We start from the raw sequence: 23,945 nt of genomic DNA, 5'->3' as shown, positions 1-23,945 counted from the left end.
ACCAGCCATTGCAATCAGGAAGCCAGAGAGTCAAATCAATGATGCAGAGAAAATTGCAATGATTGTCCACTTTACTAAAAACTGAAGCATTCCATGTAAACCAACAAAAAGTGTCTTTTGAATGTGAGAAACACACACTGTTAGGTGTATCTTTGCAGCAAGACAAGCACACACACCTGTTCTTTGGGTGAAGACTGAGCCTGGGAAAGTGCACCAGGGGACGGCTTACCCTCGGGGACCACAGGGGGACAAGATGTCTCCTTAACCTTTACAATATATGCAAATATCCACACACACACACAGTTTGCCAGACAAACATGCACACACACACAGATGGAAATGAGACGGAAAGATGAGGATGAGGATGACATTTCGCTCCTTTTTTTAAACTTTGTTTTCAATTCAGCACACTCAGAACCAACTTCAAGGGATGTTTGTTCCCGCTAATTTAATTTTCCAGTTAATTCAATCAGGAAATGAGCAGAGAAAATGACTATTACAGAAAATCGGATCATTAAGCGCTGCGGCAAAAGAATAATGGTTCAAGGCTTTTGTCAATGGTTACTTAAGCAACAATCTGCTCTTCTTTAAAGTAATTAAATAGTTTTGCATTGTCTCAGTTGAATTTTCATACAACTGCACCAACTTACAGGAAATCTGGGAGAGGCAGCTGAGATGAAATCATCAAGTTTCATGAACTCACTCTGTAATTGCATGCTGTGGATCGGTAAATTAAGTTTTGTCCCATATCTCCTGCTGTTCGCATTTGAAGTTGCATCTCAAAATTAAAGTTGCACTACAAAAAACTTTTTTAATCATGATAAAAAATCATTAATTCTTATTGATTCATATCTTTGGATGGCAATAAGGCTACATCGAGCCAATATAATTTTGGTTTCAATTATAATTTTTCTCTGTAATCTCATTTGCTGCAAATTCACTTCCATTCAAATATCACCTTCTTCAGGGATAGTTTAGGTGTATCTAACAGTAATGGCTGACCAACAACATGTCATGTTGATATATAGCTCAGCAGAAAAGCAAAATCACGACACAGCACAAACCTCCAAGATGGCTAAGCCACAAACAAATGTACGGTTCTACGTTTACATCTTGATCCTTCCCTTAATATTAGAAAAATGAAAAATTCTCCCCAGAGCAGTCAAAAACACAATATCCCTGAGCAAAAACACCAGGTGCATATCTCCAAAATCAAATCCCTCACTCCACAGCCAAATACCCAACTGTTCGCCAGATTTCAGGGACATCTGTTGATCAAATTTTTCAGATGGCCTGCTGGCAGACAAAATTCCAAAGACGCTGAATAACAGGACAAAATCTAACCTTGTCTGAGGGAAGATAAAGTATGAAACTGAAAGTACAGTGACAAAATAAAAATAATTCATTTAGCAAGTCCAGACAGAAATATTAAAAGTTTGAGCTGAATTTAATTATCCATTTCCCAGCTCCAGGCTGCACATGGTGATGCATGACCAGCTGGTTTTCTGGTCAACTGTTTTTTTGGGAGAGAGGACTGTTTAATTGGCAGGAACTAGTGAGTAGTTTACTGAATGAGAATATTAGTTACATTTTTCTCCTGTTTCTTTACAAAGCATCCTAAAAGATCCTTAAAGCAGACGCCTCAGTGGTCAGCACGACTTCAATGCTTCGCCTGCAGAAAGTGACAGTAATGAGTCTCAGCTCAGTAATCATAGACCAGTCCAGCTGACCGGACCACCGCAGTGCAGGCCATGAGTGCACCCTTACACCCACTGATGAAGTCTGATCATGAGTTCGTACATGCACCCCGCTTCCCTTCACTTATTCAGGGTGGCTTCATTATATGAAGAATCTTTTTTGTCCAAAATCAAGAGCAAGTCAAGAGAATGAGATGTAGTATTAAAATGATAGTTGTAAGAAATGATGATCCATAGCCAAAATGGTGTCAATTTCACTGTAAAAGTTGATCTTACTTAAAACAAACTTAAAAAATGATTGCTTTGAAAAACCAAAGTAAATATCACTATTAATCTCATTGTATGTTATTTTATATCTAATTGTTACATTTACTTAATTTTGTGAAGTTTTTGCAACTTAAAAATGACTATTTAAATTACTTTGTTCTTACGAAGTGTTTGCAACTTCAGTAAACTAAGTTAGTCTGATTTAACCTGGTCATGAGAAAGAGGATTTTGACAATGTTGAAGTGAGGAGATCTGCGAGTTCTGTTTTGTTAACGTGTTAAAGAAAATACAAATATGATTGTCTGGTTTTGCAACCAGCAGAATACATATATATAGCAGAGTAAACTTCACTTACTGAAGTTGCTATAATTCAGAAAGATTGATTTAATTACTCTTCATTTTTAAGTTGACCGTAAAATCTGACAAGATAATCTTGCTTAAAATAATCTTGGAAACCGATTGCCTTGAAAAAGGAAAGTAAATATAACTATTAATCTTAATTTATGTTTACTTTGTATCAAAGTGTTAATTTTGCTTGAAATCTAGCTGTATTTACTTAATTTTGTGAAGTTGTTGCAACTTAACAATGACGAGTACAAATACCTTGTTCTAAGTGTTAGCAACTTCAGTAAACTAAATTAATCTGACTTAACTTGATCATGTCAAAGAGGATTTGGCCAATGATGAAGTTAGAAGATCTGCAAGAAAATAAAAAATACAAAAATGACTGACTAGTTTGCAACCAGCATAATACAGATAGCACAGCAAACTTGGTGTAATGAAGTTGCTAAAACTTAGAAAAAAATGATTTAATTAAACTTGTGATTTTTAATTTAATGTAACAAAAAGTAAACTTAACATTTAGATACTAAGTACATTACAAATTATGACAAAGTTACATTTACTTAAATTTTCCTTGGTAATTGGTTTACTTACATTTTTAAGTATAATCAACTTGTCAGATTTTACAGTGTTGCAACTTCACAAAATCAAGAAAATAAAACTAAATGTTCAATACACTTCACAACTATATATTATAAAGTAAATCAGGACTAATAATTGTATTTATTGACATTTTTCAATGCATTCTGTGTCCTAATTTCTTTAAGTAAAATCAGCTTTGATTTTACAGTGCTGATGATGTTTTTCGAGGTAAATACTATGAAGACGTTGCACAGATGTGAACAGTAATGGCTGTGTTGTTATCACACAGCGTGCTCCACCCAGAGGTTAAGTAGCAAACATGCACCTTGTTTTCACTCAGTACCTCTGGTTTCTTTACAGGGACTGGACGAGGTTTCGGGATGAACCCTGCAGGAGGAGCCAGGGGGTCTGTCTTTGAGACAGGAATGAATCCTGGAGGTCTTGCCAGGGCATTCTGTTTTGGGGGCACCGGACTGGACTTTCTGGCAGGGATGAAACCAGGCGGAGGGGTCAACAGATTCTGTTTGGGGAGCGGGATGAACCCAGCAGGCGGGGCCAAAGGGTCGGGTTTGGGAGGGGGGATGAACCCAACAGGAGGGCTGAGGGGGTTAGACTTTGGCAGTGCAGGGTTTGCTGTGGGCACAGATATCGCCTCCTCTGTTTTTTCCACGTTAGGTTTTTCTGCTTTTTCCTCCACCTCTTCTTTCTCCTCCTCCTGCTTCACCTCTTCTTTCGTGTCCTCTTTGCGGTCCAGAGTGCGTACGCGAAGCCGGTGTTCCTTGGTTCTACTTCTGCCCATTAGGCTGGTCAGACCCATGGAAATATCATCCTGCCCAGCAGCTCTGGTGCTTCTGTCTGCAGCAGAGGCGGCCCTGGCAGCCTCAGAAACAGCAGACTGGTTCTGCTCTACCGTCCCAGCAGGAACCACTCGCCTAACGACTCTTCGCACAACCCTCACCACCCTTTTACCGCCAGAACTCTGCTCCTCCCCCGGATTGTCTGGGTCGCCCATGGCAACGTCACTGCTGGACTCCTCAGCTGATGATGCAGTTGGCTGTGGACCACTTCCTGTGTCTAGCCCGGGTTTAGAGTCTGCCTGAGGCTGACTACTATCTACATCAGACTGGATACAAACAGAGCAAGGCAGACAGTAGTGCTGATTACTCCCATGGCTGACACTGATAAACTGTCAAAGATTTCAACCAAAGGATCTGGTCTCAGAAACTCTGTGTAAAGGATTTATATCAGCTAGTGTATTTTATTTGGGTATCTTAAAACTCACTCAAGCTATGCAACCACTCGAGTTAGAGCGTGCGATCAGGCAATCTGATTCAACATTTTTCACTCTAAGTTTGGAGTTTATTTGAAAGCTGCTGGAAATGTTGTGAGACTTCAGAGATGTAAGCCATGCATTAAAATGAGAAAACAATATATATAAACACAACTGTAAACATGATATTACAGGCCAAGCAAAATGGCCATTTGTATATCAATGACTCACCATGTGTTGCTTTGAATTCAGGAAAAATATGTTCCACTCCAAAAAGGGCAAACAATCTCTATGAAATTAAGTCATCTGGAGCAAAGTTTAACAACAGCAAAACTATACCAATAACTCCTTTTACACACTCAACACACAACTTGTGTATTATTACATGTCTCATTTATCCAGTCATATGCTCAGTACTTCCCATTTTCACTTGAGCAGAGTTTAGGTTTGCTGTTTATATCCTAAAACAAATGTTTTAGAATATGTTCTTATATCCTAATGTTAATGTTGTTTGGGAATACTGAGCATAAGACTGGATAAATGAGACATGGATTATACTGTACTAAACAGATGTTTTGATATAGTTTTGTCATCCCCTATTTCTTCAATTCATGAAGAATGTTCATCCTTTTTGGATCTTCCGTTCAACACTGAGGCATGCAAGGAAAACAAGGTCTTTTCCACGAATTCAAGGCGAGTAATTGATTTAGAAATGGTCCCTTTGTAGGAGAAATATTTCTTAAAGCTCAACCGTAGTTTTTGGTGTTGTTAAATGTAGCTCCACAGAAGTCTAATTCCAATCTTATTGTTCAATTAGCTGGTGCAGACAAGCGGACACTGTGTTTCAGACTGTGGGCCAAGACATACTTAGTATTGACATTCAAGAGACTAAACTGTAAGTAAAATGTCTTTTATTAGGAACAAAGGTATACTTTATTGGGGAAGGAAAATTCAAGTTTGTTCACTCACACATGCACAAATAGAACCTATACGCATGCATTCTGTAAGGAGAGATTTCAGAAAAAGGGGGCTTCCTGGCGCCAAGTCCCCACTCCACACTAGTGACCCCGGCTGCTAGATTGCACTACCTCCAGCCCTAGCCTGTTAATTAGTTCATCATTTAAAAGTGTACTTGTCATCACCTATTCCAAAACTCTACATATTGCGAGCTAACTTCCCATGACCATGCTGTAGTAAAATGACTAGTTTACAGAAGGTTGTAATTAGTTTGCAAATGATTTCCTTTTATCTTGAACCACAGCACACAACACTTTTCATCATGTGCATTAGTGCCCGACAGCATGCTGGCAAAAAAAAAAAAAAAAAACACTTACATCTGGCTTGTTCTCAACTTTAACCTACACAGGAGGAAGAAATACCAAAAATGTCAAACCACACATTCAGACTAGAGTGTTTCTCCATCAACATAAAGAAGCATTTCACAAATTCTATAAGCAAACGGGAGGCACATAGAAAGACAAAAAATCCACATAAAAATGAGACTTCCCTTTTGTTCCCAGAATGAAAAGCGCGATTTGTACGCCATGGAGAGAGGCCAGAAGTCATGGAACAAACTGGGCGACGTGGAGAATAAATGAATGGAATGATGAGAAAGAAAAAAAGGAGAGGAGAGGAGAGGAGAGGAGAGGAGAGGAGTGGAGAGGGAGAGGAGAGGAGTGGAGTGGAGAGGAGAGGAAAGGAGAGGAGAGGAGAGGAGAGGAGAGGAGAGGAGAGGAGAGGAGAGGATGTACTGCGTGTAGCAATGAAGAATGGGAATTTAGTGCTACAGTGAACTTGTTTTCTGCATACAACGGGGCAGTGGGACCATGCAGCCCTGAGGACAGAACACATGAACAACAATAACATGGACAGTTTGCTTTGGCACACTAAAAAGGACGAGTGGGAGACATAGACATCTAACAAGACTTACACACTGCAAACAGGATCTGCAGTGGTGTTATTTATTAAACTTGGGCCTCAGTCGCAATCAATTACTATAACTATGTATGAAGAACTACCCTTCACCTCCGTCGGCACACTGAGATGATTACACATGTTAGTCATTTGTCTCATTTGTGGTGATGACACAAAATCAATCAGAAAACATACGACTGTTGCACACAACAGGAGTATGTTGCCGACAGCAAAACACTTTACAGGCAGCAATATTAATAGCCAATTGACAAAGAAATCCAACACTTGTGTTTTTCAAACTTCCATATCTATATAGGGGTCGACAGATAATTGGCCTGGCAGATTATTGGGGCCGATATTTGGCATTTTTGCCAAATATCTTTTATGGCATTTTATTTTAATGATCGCCACTGAAATTGATTGATAAAAAGTGCAAAAAAGTGTCAGAATGGGAGGAACTTTTACTTTGTAAAACCTCAGGGAGCTATATATAATTTAATTCAATTTAAATTTTCAATTGACTTTTATGCAGAAAAAAAAAACGCTGGGAACTAGATGACTAGACTTTTCAGTTTTGATTAAACACTTGAAGTTTTGTGTTGGAGTTTGTTATATTCCACATTCTAAATTTTGACAGAAAGATTTTCATTTTTATTGGAAATGCATATTGGTTCCAAATATTGATTATGAGTCTCATTAACTACTAATAATTGGTATCAGTGTCTGCCCTGAGAAAACAATATCAGTCGACCCCAATCTATCCTTAATGACCTGGCAAACAAGCCAAACTTGACTTTCATTAACAGTTCAGACTGGCTTTCTACTCATTGAGGAGCCACAGCAAACATGCAGCAACATGTTTCACCATCTCCGGCCCTGCTTTCATCAGAGTCCACTCCTATAAATAGTTTCAGCAGCAAAAGGAGGCCATTCTGACACACCACCAGAGCCCAAATGGAAGTGCTAAGCAGAGTATGTACACCCAGAGCCGATCATACCCTGCTCACCCACACACACACACACACACACACACACACAGTCCACCAGAGGCCCTGCGCCCATTACCTTCTCTTTAGGCCTGGTTAACCTTCCAATCTCCGCTCCGTCACTGGAGCAGCGCAGTCAGGGCCAAGGCAAGAGTGGGACCTGGGTCTGCAAAGAGCTCACACTCACTAGTTGAGAGCGGGAGGGCAACGTGGAGGGCGGGGTCACAGACGGCACAGCACAGTAAAGCTGGGGGAGCGGAGGGGGTGTAATGTGAGAGGAGCTAGGCAGGGATATCGAAGAGGGACAGCTGCTGAAAATACAGAGGGGCTATAAATAGGATTTGCAGAGGAACGTCAATTAATACTTTTCACTCCCAATCTCTTCTCCTGGTGACAGAGAATTAGTGAGGGAGTTTCCCTAATCAAGTGATAGACAAACTCTATATATAACTTTCACTTACAGGGAACACAAAGTACATTAATGCAATGAAGTGCAGCGTTTCCAATGAAATCTTAGTCTATGTGTGACGGTAGCTAACTATGGTTGGTGGAGGATAGTGGTGAACTTCCTCTCTTTTTCTTTTAAATCTTATGAGTATGTCTCTTTTTTAAATCACTCTGTTCCCCCTCTCAAAATTCAAATGTTTTTCTTGGTCCGTGAATGCTGTGCAAGCAAGACTCATCTTTAAGAATGCGCGATAATATCCACACAACATTGTTATTGGCTAATATTGACAGAATCGGCCAACATGCTTTTTCTTACAATGAACAATAACAATAAATCACTATTATATATATTGAAAAGCATTGTATTCAATATCTCCATCTGCTGGTGGACCATCACACTAAGTCTGCGTAATATGATGTCAATTCCAATACAGAAGATACTTGATCACTCGAATTAGGTGGGGTAAAAAAGTGGATATATATCGATATCGGTATCTGTGATTGGCCAAATTAGTTGTTATACATCGTATATCATGCATCCCTATTCATCATGAGTTATTTTTATCCCTCAGTAGCAGTTTGTGTGGCTGCGTGGATAATTGATCAGTTGATGCCATCATAGCTGATAAAATCAATGGATAAGAGGGGAAGCAGAGTGCAAAGTGAGTGAATGATAACTTTTACACCATGCATAATGAACTGTTTAGTTCAACTTTGACTGCACCTGCTTCATCTGTGACAACAGTACGACTTGCGCTTCGAGAGTGTCGTGCAATGAATAACCACATTTATTACAAAAGCAGTAGAAAACCTATTTCTGGCAACAGATCTTTTAATTGTGGTGGCTTGCTACAGATAAATGAAGTTGTGGGAAACCCTGAAGAGATTGAGAGATGATACAAAGATGTATGGCAATAGTTTGGGCTGGGTATTGGTACTGAAAACCTTTAAGGTATAACCCAGTACCAAGTGGTATCAACACTTCTCCAGTCAAATGATACCCACAATTGGTTCTTTTTCTACCCTGATGTAGGAAAAAAAATACTATTTGTATAGTTTTGTTCAAAGCCAAATTACTGCAAGCACTGTGTGTTAATGCAACACATGATGGACCACTACATCAGCAACAACAACCCATACAGTCGTAGTGTGGTGAAGTCAATTCAACATCCAAGGATGTCACCAAAACGTATGAAAGTATGGCTATAATGCCAACTGAATGCTTCTATTGATGGGAATCGAAAGAAACAGAAATTGGTATCAGCAGATGAGTGCTGGTACTGGTACTGCAATTTCTTTAACGATACCAAGCCGCAGTAATACCAAGTGCAACAATTTCCTTCTCCAGACAACCTCAGAATTGAATGAAAGCTCACTCAATCTTCCGTTCCCTTCCACAGTAACAGGTTGAGTAAGACATTAGTCTCAGTGTGAGGAAAATGCACTGCTATCTGTATCCTCCTTATTGACTGTAAGGTGAGAAACTTTTTTTGCAGTAATGATAATGCACATCTCAAGAAAGATGAACATGCAAGCTTGCACAAAGAACCAAAGCATAGATCTATCATCTCAGGCCACAGCATGGCTTGAATATTTGTGTTCCTCACTGTGCCATTTACACCACAAGAGGGAGCTATTAACTTATGCATTCATTTCTTTATTTCATAGAGGGTTCTGTTTTGGCACACTACTGACCTAAATTTCAGATGTGGTATTGTTTGGCGACAAACATGAATAAGAACAACGCAAAAAGCAGCCCAGATTTTTGACAAATAACACCCATTTCATACTTATCCGTGCTTAAGTATCAATCAGTTTACACATTTTAGAGTGAGGCACAGATATGATTTTTTAAACTACACTCCTCTTCCAGTCAACATTAAATTTTTGTCGACATGGCTTCAAGTGAAAGCTCTGTCAATACTGCATTGCTGCAAAACCAGTTGGGGGAAAACGTGAAGCTCACTGGTGCCATATAGAGTGTCGCTTCACAAGGAATACCAGTGATGGGCTAATCCAATTTCCACATGCTCTTTTCCTCTTCATAAACTCATTAAGTTTAATTTAGCAAATAACCAACCTTATGTACAAAGTAACAGTTGGGTGTTACAGTTAGGTTTGGGTTTAGGCACAGTACTCTAAAGAACGCTATGAAGGGCACAGACACGAGAAGACTGTAGGTGTAAAACTTTGAGAATCCCTTCTTAAAAGAAATCTCCTTAACAGGTTAAAGTCCCTTATAGGTTCAGCTGAAATGTAATGGAATAAAATATGATAGATTTCAAAAATCCCCCCAAAAATAATTAAATACATAAAAGAAAAGAAAAGAAAAGAAAAAAAAGTAAAATAAAATAGAAAATTTGTGATGAGAGGTTCAAAAACAAGGGGGGAAGGACCACAGGCCCAGTCACTGGTCTCAGCCCTGGGCATTGTTTAATTTTGACACAGTGAAATATGACAATCTTTGATCAAATAGAATTGAAAACCAAGTTAAATATGTGAATACATAAATAAATAGCAATGATAAAAAGTAATAAATACATTTTCTAAAAGTCATACATATATATGGCCATTTAAGGTTAGGCTTAGGCGCCATTCTTTTATAATCATGAGAAGCAAAACTTATTTTAATTGTAATCTGCAAAAATCAAGCCTCCTTACAAACGAAAAATTCTTATTAGAAGCTCACATATTAGCACCCAGCAACACCCAGCCAAACACACAGCCTAGCTGGTGTATCTAGCACAGTTTGCTAATCCCCAGAGTCAGTTACTGGGACACAGCATCATGTCGGATGTTTGTTGACACACGGTGAGCGCAGACTTAAGATTAAGGACTCCATACTTCATAATACTGCTGATTCTGACCCATTTAAACTATCATATTGGAAATAAATGCAACACAAGACTCTTGGTTTGTATACAACAATATCTGTTATTTCTTTACATTCCAAACCTACATTAATTTGGGTTGTAGTCCCTGTTAGAAAATACAGAGCTGCCAAGACTATATATATATATATAATAAAGTCACGGAAATATAAAGACGAAATGACAAAATCTCTCAAATAAAAGTATTACATGTATTGCTGGAAGCCGATCATTTCAGATTAAAATCTTCATACACTGTAATCCAATACAAGCAGGCAGAAATCATGACATCTGACCAGTGTCCATGCTTTGGGAGCGAGGAACAGAAATGAATCATGGGACATCACAGTCTGCAGTCCTCTGAAAATTCCAGGATGTGACCCAGATTTTGCTCAATAATAGTAAATAGGCCTGAACATCAGAACTTCTCTCTGAAAGTAGGCCACATGGACATGATTTAGGGTGCTGTAAAAATTCAACTCAGGTGAAATTTTACCTGTGGTCGCAGTGTCTGGGGAGCAGGAAGTACAAAATGGACTCGTGTAACAGCCAGGTCAGATCATTTTCGCATATTTGATTCATAATTTTCAATAAAACAGGAATGCATACACTGAATTGACTTTACTCATTAAACTTGACAGACATGGTATCACTCACACACCCAAGAATGTAAACTATGTCTGTCTTAATATGTCAAACCACAGTCAGAAACAGTCACGCGGACTTATTTCAGCTGACAAAATTACACGAGAGATCAAGATCTGAAACCAGGACACAAAAAATATTAAATTATGAAATATTAAAAAACATGTTAAAGAATAGAGGGAATCCTAAATGCAACCTCTGTCATCATGAAGCAAACAGCTTTATTCTTGGAAGCCCCACCTCTCTCTAATCCACGCCTGTGCTAATACTCTGTGCTGCTGTAGCATCACCCCGCTGGAAAGGGGGATGATGTGATTTAAATGGGCAGCTTGGCAAGGAGATTACACCATTTGCTAATTTCCTAATGATCAAACTGTGTCTGGACTGCAGAAAGACAGGAAATGTGTGGGATGAGAAATAAGTGATGCAGGGATATTAGATGACAACATGGGAACATCAGGTCAGCCCTGAGCCACCCGGGGATTCAGCCTTTCACGTGTTGTTTTTGCCAATTTGTTTTATTTCTGGTTTTGTTTTGTCCAGGTTTTTGTTTGTTTGTTTGTTTTGTTGGTTGGTTTGTTTTTTGTTGTTGTTTTTTTGTCTTTTACAGAAATTTGTTTGTTGACATTTTCTGGACAGTCAGTGGTTCAATTTTTTGAAAAAAAAAAAAATTGCTCATTTCCAGACAAGTAAAGTTAACATCTGGATACATAGAGTAGCAATAATAAAAAAAAAAAAATAGGTACAAAGGACTTAATTAAAAATAAATAATATTGAATAGATAAGCAATTAAATATTTTTAAAAACAATTTCTAAACTAATGGAAATAAAAATTAAATATAGAAAAAATGGTAATAGTGATACAAAAAATCTAGTTAAAAAATAAAAATTAAAAAAGTTTTATTAAATGGATCAGATCTTTACCATTTGTTGTTATGCTGCCATATTTATGTGTTTCTGAAATTAAAAAAGTAATGCAGCCAATGTTGAAGGAGATATAAAGTCAATGCACAAATAATTATTAAATATGGGAGTACAAGATATGAAATAAATGTCAAGCCAGCTCTGATAAACAGGTTCAGGTATAAAATAATAACAAAGCTGCATGAGGCGTGCATGACGACACTAACCAGTCCAAGGGACAGCCCTTTTTGGCACCACTGACTCCTTGAGAGTTCCCTGCAAAACTGACATCTCAACTTGGTTTCATAATGCCTCTGACCAATTGATTTACCTCAACCAGGTGGAAAATTGAAAACTGTCCAACAGCACCCCTCCCCTCCTAACGTCTGTGAGACGACAAATAAAAGACAGAGTGTATCACAGCCCCGCTCACATCCTGCACACCTGCACATATACAGTACAGCAAGATGCCCTAACACACACTGAACAGCTGTGAGCATTCATTTTCAACCTTGTTTAGACACACACGAGTAATAAATCTTCAATAGTTCCCACCTAGACTGGTTTATTGGTTATTTTAAGCTTTTGATTTTATTCTTCAAAAAGAAAAGCTAAGAGAGCAGATATGAATCTGAGGTCAAATGTGTGTAACATTGCGTACCTTAAAGCTACAGTTGGTCATTTTAATATATATACATAGTAATATTTACTGACACAGTCACTATATCCACACAATAGTACATAAGACAAGTAATCTGTGAAGAAAAAAAAACATGTCATCCTCCTCCTACTGTTCCTAATGGCATTTGCAACAATCCATCACAACTGAACAAAAACAAACAATCAGAGCCAAGGAGTCTTTAACGCAGCTGTCTGCTCATCAATTTTGTGCCACTTTTTTTTTCTCAGAAAAATATTTTAGTTACCTGTTGTAGCAGTAAAACGATAAAAGCCTCTTAGTTTTGCTTAACTGTTTTCAACATTATGTTCTGGAGCAAACTTTCATTTAAATGTTTGGGAAAAAGTTTGAGGCCAGAAGCAGGAAATGAAGTAACAGAATCTTGATTCATAAATGTTGAGCGCTGCCAAGTTTGACAGTTTCAAGCACTATTTACATGACTGAGCTGCTCTGATTGTTTTCATTCAGGAGTGGTGGATTCTTGCAAATGCCATTAGCAGCACTAGGAGAATGCTGTCTCATTTACTACTGTCAGGAGGAAACAGTGACAACTTCATCAGATATGAGAATATTTCATTGAAGTTATGGACAACAGCTTTAATAGTTTGCATATTAAACACATTAACATATTTGTTTTAATGTTTCAAATCCCCTTTTCCTGTCATTTTTATTAACTGTGGATGTGACTTTGAATAACAGTGTACTGAGTCCATGGTGTCATCTCAGTAATGAGATGTCTGCTGGCCTGAGTGCTCTATAACTCACTGTCTATGATGAAGCGAATCAGGAAAGACACAGAAAGCTTTGGATATAAAACAGAAGGGACAAAACGGAAGCATAGTTGCTCTGGCCTCATGCAGTGTGGACGATGGCTGCCACCCAATGGACAAAGGCCTCATGTGCTCAGCTGCACATACTGGCCTCGGCATAAAATAATTGAATTTAGCCCAAAATAATGTCAGGGTGCAATTAAAATTCTCTCTCTTGACAAATGGTGTCCTGCTGACCTTTTGAGCAGCGAATGAGCATATTACATTTATTTAATGCCAGACTCAATTATATTGGTGAAGAAATTCCTTTTTTGTGTGTGTAAAAGTGACGAGTGTGTCATGCAGCCTAGAGCAAACCGTCTGACGTTACAGTAATCAGAAACCGTATAATGATAAAACAGTCAGAGACAGCAGACAGAGGGAGAACAGGTGTTCAACTGATACCAAACCTGAACGGTTAGTTTTGTTCAATAACAAGCTCCTCATTACTGTACTCCCACTGCAGTCTCACAGTTACACAGATCACTGCTGGTTGCCTGGTAACCTGATAGTAATGACACAACTCCAGGAAGTCACTATATTTATAATGATAACACATAAGACATATTCTAATTTTAAGCACTTTTTCCAAGGCATTTACTTGTTTGTTTGGGTTTTTTCCTTTTTCTCTTCTTTTTTTCATTTTTTTACTAACTTTCAGGTAATTTTCTTGTACTTTTCACAATTTTTTGTGTGTTTTTTTGTTTGTTTGTTTTTTACTCATTATTGGGCCATTTTATCTTTTGGAGCTCATTGGGAAAAAATCTAGGGAAAATTGTGTGGAATTTTTTTAAAATAGGGAAAAACTTGCAATTATCATAATTTCATATTTGAATTTTTTAAATACATTTTAAGCACTTTTTAAGGCTATTTCTATGTGGGGTTTTTTCACTTTTTAAAAAAAATAAATTTCTGTTAATTTTCTAATTTTTGGGTCATTTCTCCTTTAGTTGTCCATTGCCTTCTTTCCATATTTTTGACCAAAATTAGGCAAGTTTGCTCAGGTTTCAAAGAGTTAAGCTTACAGTCTTCTGGCTGTGCTTCATTTTCAGCAGAAAAATCTGAAAGTGATATCAAACCTTTCATTTAGCACACTGCAAGAACGCAAAAAAGTATATTTTCCGAAACATTTTCAAACAATTTTACTAACCTTTAAATAAATTCAGCCGACATGCAAACATGGTCATGCATCCCATATGGTTCAAAATGTGTTGCAGAGCTCTAGATCCAGAATCCACATCTTATTATAAGCACCTATAAATAGTGCTGTTGGTTCTAGGTCACACTCACATGCACATTTTTTTTACTGTTGAAAATGGCCTGTATTACGATGATCATCAAGATTCCTTGAATGTAGGACAAAGCAAAGTAAATGAATTGTGCCTGTGGCTCATTCCCACAAAGGTGCAATCCCATGTAATTCAAAATGATGATAACATGGGTAAAAGCGCTGAATGGAAAGCGAGACAATGTGATACACACAAACAGATAAGCGTCATGGTTGTGAATTACACTTTGTTTACTTATCTTTTTTTTTTTATTCACTCGGTTTTTTTTTGTACACTGTGCTCTAATTCTGCTTTCATTTCAGACCCTGCCACAGCATGCCCTCTCGTCACTAGATTCACTCCACCTGCTGATCATCTCTCACCTGTCCCAAATTAGCTCCCCAGTATATCTACTGGTCCACTTTCACTAGCTCTCTGCCAGACAATCCATGTGCCCCGTAACTTTTCCATAAAGTTTTCCATATCTACTTTGTGATTCTGATCTAGATTTCAACCCTTCCTGTGCTTTTTGGATACAGCCTCAGTCCGACCCCTTGTCACCTTGCTGATTGTGTGGATCTTTTTTGTATCCATGTATTTTTGCTCAGCAAAGACTTGTTGCTGTCTTTATCTGCCTTCGCAGTCGTGCTCTTGGGTTTTTCGTCTGTGAACCGTGACAGATAAGTTCAACTCAAGTTCACACCTACTGTATATTACACCAACTGTGATACACTATTTCTGCTTTACTTAAAAATGACTCACTAATGGCGGGTGGGTACCTATTATCATCAGAAGCATACGTGTGATTTTCTGTTAACCATAGTGGCCCACGACACACACGGCTCTCTACACAAGTCACTGGTTTTGTTAGTATTAGGCCTCAAACAATATTGGTTTTTCAGGGCCGATACTGATTATTAGTAGTAAATGAGACCAATAAAATTTTAATAAAAAATGAATAAATAAAAAGTAAAAGTTCCTCACATGCTGACACATTCATTGCACATTTTAATCAATTCATTAATTTTATTGGCAGTAAAACACTGACACAGATAATTGGCAATAATCGGTCAGGCCAATAATCTGTCGACCCCTTGTTAGCATTTCTGCTGACTCTGCTGTATTGTCTTCACTGTACCACCTTGTACAGTGCACCTTTTACATCTAATTTATATGCCAGAAAAACAAACCAAGTATGGCCTCACAATATGGGTTAAATACTGAACTTTCACACTAAACTGAGCAATCTGACCCCTGACCCAGGTCCCAGAAAGAATAGAAATAATCTCCATCACACAAACATTTTGTAAAGTAGACAGATTGTTCTAACAAAGCAATTCGACTGGACAAGAGGCAATCCATAAGTTCAGCCTTCTACCACGTCAAAGCCATGCTGATATACAGTACAACAGCACCTCCTCTCGTGATTAACCAATTAATGGCTTTGTTTTCAACTTTTAAATTAATCGCCTGAACTGATTTGATAGTTGATTCATCGATTTCAGTAATTTTTTTAAGAAAATAAGTCAAAATTCTCTGATTCCAGCTTCCTAAATGTGAATATTTCCTGGGTTCTTTACCTCTCTCAATGTCAGTCTATAATCATTTAATCTTAATAAATATGCAACTGACAACTGACAACTGACAACTGTAATGTTCTACTCCCATCCTTATTATCTAATTAATGTGCTAGTTTTTATGATTAAAAAATAAAACCTACATAAAAGGGCATTTTTCGTTTGAAAAAAAAAATGCAAAAGCACTATGAAAACATTACTGATATACCTAAAATACCAGTACACTGCACAGCCCTAACCTTAACCACAATTTATCTCATCCAAAGTCTTCAGACATCTAAGAATTAGGTATTTGTTGTGGCAGCTAATAAAGAGTTTAACTTGATGCTCCTCTACTTGTTGCACATGATTATCCGTGCAAAAAGAACTGAATGGGCAGCCAGCCAAGTCTTACAAGACCATATGGCCATGGTCTGTGGCGGCGTTTGGGCCGTTGTTTCCTTCAGCGTCCTATTGTTTGGTGTCAAAGGACTAGGGGGAGCGAGAGGGGGGATTATATCTATACACAGAACACATTCTCTCTTTCAAAACACACACTCCCCCATACGTACAAGCACAAAAGCACATTACTAGTGTCATTACAGTTCCGTCCATGATCCCGACAACTTTAATCCAATATGCTATGCAGTTGCAAGACTGCATATTTAGAACAAAAGAAATACCCAAATAAGAAAATTTGAAATACCGGCTTGCTGTCGTATGCCTCCGCAAATTAGTCAAAATGCAGTTACAATTTACATCCATGTCTAGACTCTTATGCAGCCAGGACAGTTGACAGTACCTCAAATATGGATGTTTCTGCAAAGATGCTACATATTCTAAAACATGGATGCTTCACACATCATCAGCCCGGCAGCACAGAAGAATATCTGACTAAATGTCTTCTGCTCCTGAGTTATGATGTTGAATTATGTTTTAGCAGAATTAATTATTATTATTATTATTATGATGTCACAGTGAAGTTGACCTTTGACCTTTTGGATATAAAATGTCATGGATTTTATCCTATGAGACATTTTTGTGGCATTTTGTCATAACTAGTGTATGAATTTTTGAGTAATGGTCAAAAACATGTATTGTGAGGTCACATTGACCTTCAACAACCAAATTCTAATCAGTTCATCCTTAAGTCCAATTGGATGTTTGTGCCAAATTTGAGGAAATTTGCTTAAGGCCTTCTTGAGATGTCACATTTACAGGAATAAGATGGACGATGTCACTGTGACCTTCAGTCTTTGATCACCAAATTCTAATCAGTTCATCCTTAAGTGAGCGTTTGTGCCAAATTTGAGGAAATTCCCTTAAGGCCTTTGTGAAATATTGCATTTAATAGAGTGAGATGGACAAGGTCACATTCACCTTTGAGAACCACATTCTAATCAGTTCATCACTGAGTTCAAGTGGACATTTGTGCCAAAGTTGAAAAAATTCCCTTAAGGTATTCTTGAGATTTGCCGTTCACAAGCTGGTCAGACTGACATATGGATGAACAAACCGAAAACATAATGACGCCGGCCACAGCTGTTGTCAGAGTGGAAAAAGGCTGGCAAACAGTAAGAAATGTTACCACGTGTACACATGCATTCAAAAACCCAAATAACAGCTGCACAATCACCAGAAAACACTATTTCTCTCAGTGCAATGAAGACTAATTTCCGAAAGTGTGAAATTATCATAAGATCCAAAGTGAAATCCCAGCTAACAAGAAAAAAGCAGCCTTTTGAGGCGGAAGCACTTGTAGGTTTGAAAAAAATATAATAGCATAGGAAACAGTGTAAATGTGGAATTTGTCTGCAAGCAAGAATCTCATCACTCAGAGAACTAAAAAACATCAAAAAATTACTTACTTCAAAGACGTCTTTGTGCAGGCCTTCAGCGTTTCTCAGCCAACTGCGGTTCAGCTCGCTCAGTTCCAAAATTGGCTGAACCTTCAGCCGCACCCACTCTCCAGACTGACGGATCATCTCCACAATCTCATCCCTGCTCTTGTTCTCCACATTGATCCCATTGATCTCCACCAGCCTGTCTCCTGGAACCAGTCCAAGAGCTCGGTCCTTGGTCCCAGCACCTGGTTCGGCAAAGTGCACCACCCGCCGACACACTCCTCCATCAGGCTGCCTGTCGAGCATGGTGGTCCTCCGCAAAGAGAAGCCAAAATCCCCGGTGTTGCGTCGCTGTAGCTCCAACTCTCTGGGATCTGGTATCGGCGGAGTGACAAGCACAGGCAACTGTAGGTCTGCACCAGGGAACGTCTTCTCCACCAGCTCAGGAATGTGAACCGTGTTGATGCCTTTTAGGTTGAGGTGGGACCTCCAAGAAGATGGAGTCCAGTTCTGCCCAGAAAGATTTGAAGCCTCCCCTTTGCTCTTCAAGGAAAAAGACACATGCCTCTGGCCTCCTAAAGAATTCACCCTGGCCAATTCCCCAAACTTAGCTGCTCTCTCCTTTACAGAGCTGCGATGATGAACCAGTTCATTTACCCTCATGTCTTCTCCAGAGGTACTTGCGCTTATTTGCCTCATATCCTGCCCCAGGGTGCTGTGAAGGCGCTCTGCCTCCAGGTCTGTCAGACTGAGCTCCATGTTGGTAGCCACCTTAATTGGGATAGGACTGGAGATCTCCAGCTTGCTCCTAGAGTCCCTCTTAGAACTCCCTCGACTGAGGTGGAAGAATCCTCGACGGATGCTCATCTCTTCCAGGCTCCTTAACTCTGCCTGGGACATACGCTCTTTCTTCTCTTTCTTCTCCTTCTTGCCCAAGTCCTTCTCCTTTTCCTTGTCTTTCTTAATTAGGTGAAACATGCTCCAATTATTCTTTATACCAGTTTGAATTGTTTACAGTGACAAAAGAGCTGTTTGGTTTAAATGATGAAACATAAGAGCATCCACAGTAGCTATGGACCCGTCATGTCATCTGTAAGGAAGAGAGAAAGAGAAGAAAAATCAGAAAATATTAGATGAGAGCTTAATTGTATCGGCTAATTTAGTTTTGGCATGCCAATTATTTGCCAGCATTGTTAACACATGCTCATCTGTAACTGCACATGCAGTGTAGTGACAGATGTGCAAAAGAAAATTGCAGTAGATTCAGTAAATTCTGGCTTTTTTAACCCTTTGAAACCTGAGCGAATTGCCTTGATTTCTTTTAAAAACATGGGAATAAGGCAATGAGCAACATTAGAAGAAATGACACAAAAATAGCAAGAAATTGGTCAAGAAAAAAGAGTACCAGAAAATTACCTGGAAAAAAATAGTTTTAAAAAAAAAATAAAAAAAAGAGAACAACCTGGGAAAATACTTACCTTCCTAATAATTTATAATAAATTATATAATAAATCATAATACATTTGTAATTATGATAATTAGCTATAAATACAGTTTTCCCTAGCCTTTTTTCTTTTCTTTTTTGTTTATAATTTTATACATCTACTAATTTCTTGCAATTTCTCCAACACTTTTTACCAAGTTTCTCAAACAATTATTTGTTGCGTTCTTGTGACAATACTATAAATCCATTCCCACACACAATTGCCAAAGCTAACAGTCCAAGGTCCACAGTCCTGTCTGCATTCTTCCTACATCTTATTGTTGCAACTAATTTGATCAAATAGGCTACAGTACTGCATGCCATAACACTTCTCATCTTGCACTTTTTGTATGGTTTTAATCAGACATTTTCCCACCCAAACATTAAAATAACTTAGATCTGAAGTACACTATCAACTGTTTGAAAGCAAACTCACATCACCTACATCTGGATGTTGATGCATTAGTCTCAACAAAGTAAATGACCTACAAACATTAATATATTAAAGATATGGGATGTATTCTCTCAGTCCTACACACATACCACAGTACATTTGAAGCTGCCCTACATAGAGACATGGTTTGCTTGACCTCATCTTGTCTTGCTGTCAAATGATCAGCATCACCATTAAAGTGATGGAGAACATTTGAACATGTGCGCACGAGGCTCTGTACGCCTTGCACAAACATACATGATGTTTGTGAGGCCATAAACGGTTAAATTCGCACTTAATCCACACTTAATCACGTCTCCTGAGGTCAGACAGGCAGTGAAAAAACAATACAATCACCTTAAGGCACTTTGTAATACAACTGCGAATATTCTCAACATGACAGTTAACAGACAATAATAAGAAAATATTGGGTTATAGCTTTCGTAAACTTACTGTAGTGTACACATGCTATAGCTATGTTGACGCTTCGACTCGTCCAGAGCTTGGCTGTAATGCTCTCCCTTTAAGCTGCTTTGCCCTCATTCTCTAGCACCGGTGGCCTTTAGGGAACACTTTCAGTAGAGAATATAACAGTGTCATTCATGTAAAATAACTAAGAGTTAGAGCTATTATCAGATATGTCACCGACCTACCTGTAATTTCCCGCGTTGATGTCTTGCTTGAAGTTTGCAGCATTTTCCTCGTTTGGATTGACAGTAGGTGCGAGAAATGTTTGTGCTGCCTTCAAATGCTCCCCGTAAACTCCGTTTTCACAACAGCGTGGTCGGTTAAAAACGACCTGGGAGTAGCCTAAAACCAGTGTCATGTTCGCAGTTTTAATTTGGCAGTTCGTCATCGTGTATAGAATAGTCTATGTATATTTAAAGACGGAAAAAAATATGAAATCGGGACCTGAATTCTGTGCATGGAGAAAAAAAACACAAAATGATTGAAAACTTTATTTCAACCACCTTTTAGTTATGTTTATTTTATGAACTTCATCTTTATGTGTTACTTTTAGAAAAACTGTGTCACGTTTAGTATTCTACAATGATCATTTTTGGTCGTCAGTGTTTAAACTGCTCTAAAAGTCTAGTAATTCGAATGGTATTTGAAGGCAGCATCATTGTAGACCGGACAGCAGTGACCCCTCCTGGTCTTTTTGCTCACTGAAACACTAAATGAGCAGGTAAACCACAGGCCTAATTGAGTGAAGTTCATGGTGAAGGCAAAAATTATACTTCCAGGTAGTCCATTTTTACTCATCTTAGAACTTAACACCCACAACACAGGCTTGGTAGGATAATGTAGCCTAATATGTGTTGAATTCAAATTTGATAAAATATGAAATGTTCACTTGAATCTTTAAAACTTTAGCTGTGCCTATAATGACTGCATTTAAGCTTCATTATAACTTTCAAATGTAAGCTCTTGGAGATTTAATATATTATGTATAGCCTATATTCAGAGGTGAGACCACGTCATTGTTTTGCAACTCAAAAGTAAGTCTAAAGACTTGGCACTCAAGTCCCTAGTCAAGTCCCAAGTCTAGACTGACAAGTCCTAAGTCAAGTGTTGAGTTTTGAGTCCTAAACAAGTCATAATGTGCTCCTCATCAAATTTGATGACATTTAACAACACAGTATTATCATATTAAATTTTGAAAAATTAGAAATACTTGTGTATTTATCAGTCAAAAGTTGTTGCATCTGTTATTTTTTCCGACAGGTTTTGCATACTGCAATTTGTAAACTTTGAGTTCTAAACAATCATAAAGTGCTCCTCATCATATGTAATGACATTTTTAACAACATAGTAATATTATATCACAGTTTCAACAATTATGAATACTTTTTAAAATTTTGCAAGTTGTTGCATCTCTGTAATTTTTTACCCATAGGTTTTGCATACTGCATTTTGGGGTTTTTTTTTTGTTTTTTTGGACCACTGCAGATGTTAGCAACGTGAATCAAAATTATCTTAATAACATACTTTTTAGTCTATGAATCGGGGAAGCTATCAAGTACTTTCTGGTTGACATTAAGTCACAAGTCACTTGTTGAAATGTTGATATCTAAGTCAAGTTGCAAATATTTTTTTGATTTTATCAAGTTCACTCGAGTCCAAGTCATGTGAATCCAGTCCACATCTCTGCATATATTATATTTTTGCCATGCAGGACAGCAAAAAATATTTTTTCAGAATTATATCTGGTCATGTTTAGAAAAATCAAGTCTCACTCTATGGCACAGCAAGCTGTAGGTTACACATTGCTGTAGGTGCTGAAATTTGGCTTCTGGATAAAACACTGACAATATGACCAATATAAAGTCTTCTTCACCAAACCAGAGCCCCTGTGATCACATGCCAACTTAAGTTGGTGATGTTTAAATGCATCATCTGTATATTCACAAATGGTCCCTTATGGACCCTTTTCTTCAGCAATGGAAGTGTGAGTTAAGAGTGAGTGTAGGTATGAATTAACCACTGCAAAGACGTTAATTTGACTATATTTACAGAAACATTTTCATAAACCACCACGTTCATATCAATGCTTCCCTCTACAATACAACTAATAAGCCAAGAAACAAATTGCAACATCTCCAAATCATTCCAAAACCCCAGCTTACCAATGTTAGCTACACTTGCACCGTTTTAAATCCCTGTGATTAGAAGCAAATACACTGAATCTGCCACAGTCTCTCCCTGAAACTGAATCATTTGAATAATCTCTTACGTACTTTAACTGATCTACCCTGAAAAGATTTCAATTCAATTTAGAGATATGCAAGCACATTCATAAATAAAATTGAACACAAAAGAAAAATATAGTTTGAAATCAATCACAGCCATGACTTTTTGCCCCGTCCGATTTTTGCCATATTGTGCAGTCTGGTCTTGCCGCGTTCCTTTTCATCTGGATTTCTCTTGGAAGTGCACTCCAGTGTGGAGTCCGTCTCAAACGAGATGGCCGGGCCCTGGTTTGGGATGCCGCTGCTCTTGTCCCGGGACACGGTAGAGGTGGTCTGAAGGACGACCCTGCCGCGCAGAGAGTGTTTGAGCTCCAGCAACAGTGGGTTGTTATCGGAGTATAAATCCACCTGCTGCCTGGGGTTTCTATCACAGCATATACAGCATGCAGAGAATAAGACCCTGAAAATATAAATCCAGCCGAGGTAATGCAGCTCCACAATGTTCAGGATAAAGCAGCCAAGACTGACACTGAACATGAAGTTGAGAAAGATGGTCTTTTCTGTTGCTCGAGACACGAAGCAGTCAGTCCTGTTCGGACAGGGGTAGGTCTCACAGCGGAAAAGGTGGGGAACTTCAAATCCAAATAGGTAGTACTGCCCAATGAGGAAAATGATCTCCATGATGGAGCGCAGCAACACATGGATGATGTAGATGAGTAGCACTTGGCTGGAGAGCTGAGTTGGGTCCTCTCCGACCTCTCTGGTGTCCTCCTCCAGCTCACTCCTCTCCTTACACTCACCTTCCTGTGAGCTCCAGTCCTCAGTGTTATAGATCGTGTTGTAAGGACCGCCGGCTTCCAGCGTCACCTCTTTATCTGCTCCTATGTGTATGTCCTTGTCAAGTGAAGTTGACGACCTGGGTTCAACCTTCTTATCCTCTATCTTTTCATTCTTGGTGATTTTCTGCAAGACGTAGACGATGTAGAAGATAGAAGGTGTGGAGACGAGAACAATCTGAAAGACCCAAAAGCGTAAATGCGAGACAGGAGCAAAAGTGTCATAGCAGACGTTGTTGCAGCCGGGCTGTAGGGTGTTGCAGGTGAACTTGGACTGTTCGTCACTGTAGACAGCATCCCCCACCAGGGCCACGAGCAGGATGCGGAAGATGAGCAGCATGGTCAGCCAGATCTTGCCAATGACTGTGGAGTGGTTCTGAACCTCGGTTAGGAAGCGGCCAAGAATGGACCAGTCTCCCAT

The 23,945-nt window shown here is 38.7% G+C and overlaps 3 protein-coding genes across 3 annotated transcripts in view; all 3 read right to left on the bottom strand.

The window, feature by feature from the left end:
• The window catches only part of LOC121952334 (unconventional myosin-XVIIIa-like), an 86,557-nt gene extending 79,364 nt beyond the window's left edge, over nt 1–7,193 (bottom strand). Inside the window, 4 exon segments of the mRNA XM_042498940.1 lie at nt 177–266; nt 3,232–4,011; nt 5,493–5,516; nt 7,138–7,193. Coding sequence (XP_042354874.1) covers nt 177–266; nt 3,232–3,900 — 759 coding nt within the window. The 5' untranslated portion in view covers nt 3,901–4,011; nt 5,493–5,516; nt 7,138–7,193.
• A 9,513-nt stretch (nt 7,194–16,706) lies between these two features.
• LOC121952786 (unconventional myosin-XVIIIa-like) lies at nt 16,707–19,057 on the bottom strand. The gene is made up of 2 exons (XM_042499611.1): nt 18,104–19,057; nt 16,707–16,727 (listed from the first exon to the last, which is right to left on the bottom strand). Exons 1-2 carry the CDS (start codon nt 19,055–19,057, stop codon nt 16,707–16,709), a joined length of 975 nt encoding a protein of 324 aa, XP_042355545.1.
• A 3,781-nt stretch (nt 19,058–22,838) lies between these two features.
• On the bottom strand, nt 22,839–23,945 carry LOC121952335 (gap junction delta-2 protein-like). Its single transcript, XM_042498941.1, has one exon. The coding sequence runs from the start codon at nt 23,943–23,945 to the stop codon at nt 22,839–22,841; it is 1,107 nt and encodes a 368-aa protein (XP_042354875.1).

This window comes from Plectropomus leopardus, chromosome 13, assembly GCF_008729295.1.
Source record: "Plectropomus leopardus isolate mb chromosome 13, YSFRI_Pleo_2.0, whole genome shotgun sequence".
NCBI classification, from domain to species: Eukaryota; Metazoa; Chordata; class Actinopteri; order Perciformes; family Serranidae; genus Plectropomus; species Plectropomus leopardus.
This window is presented reverse-complemented; position numbering and strand designations above follow the sequence as displayed.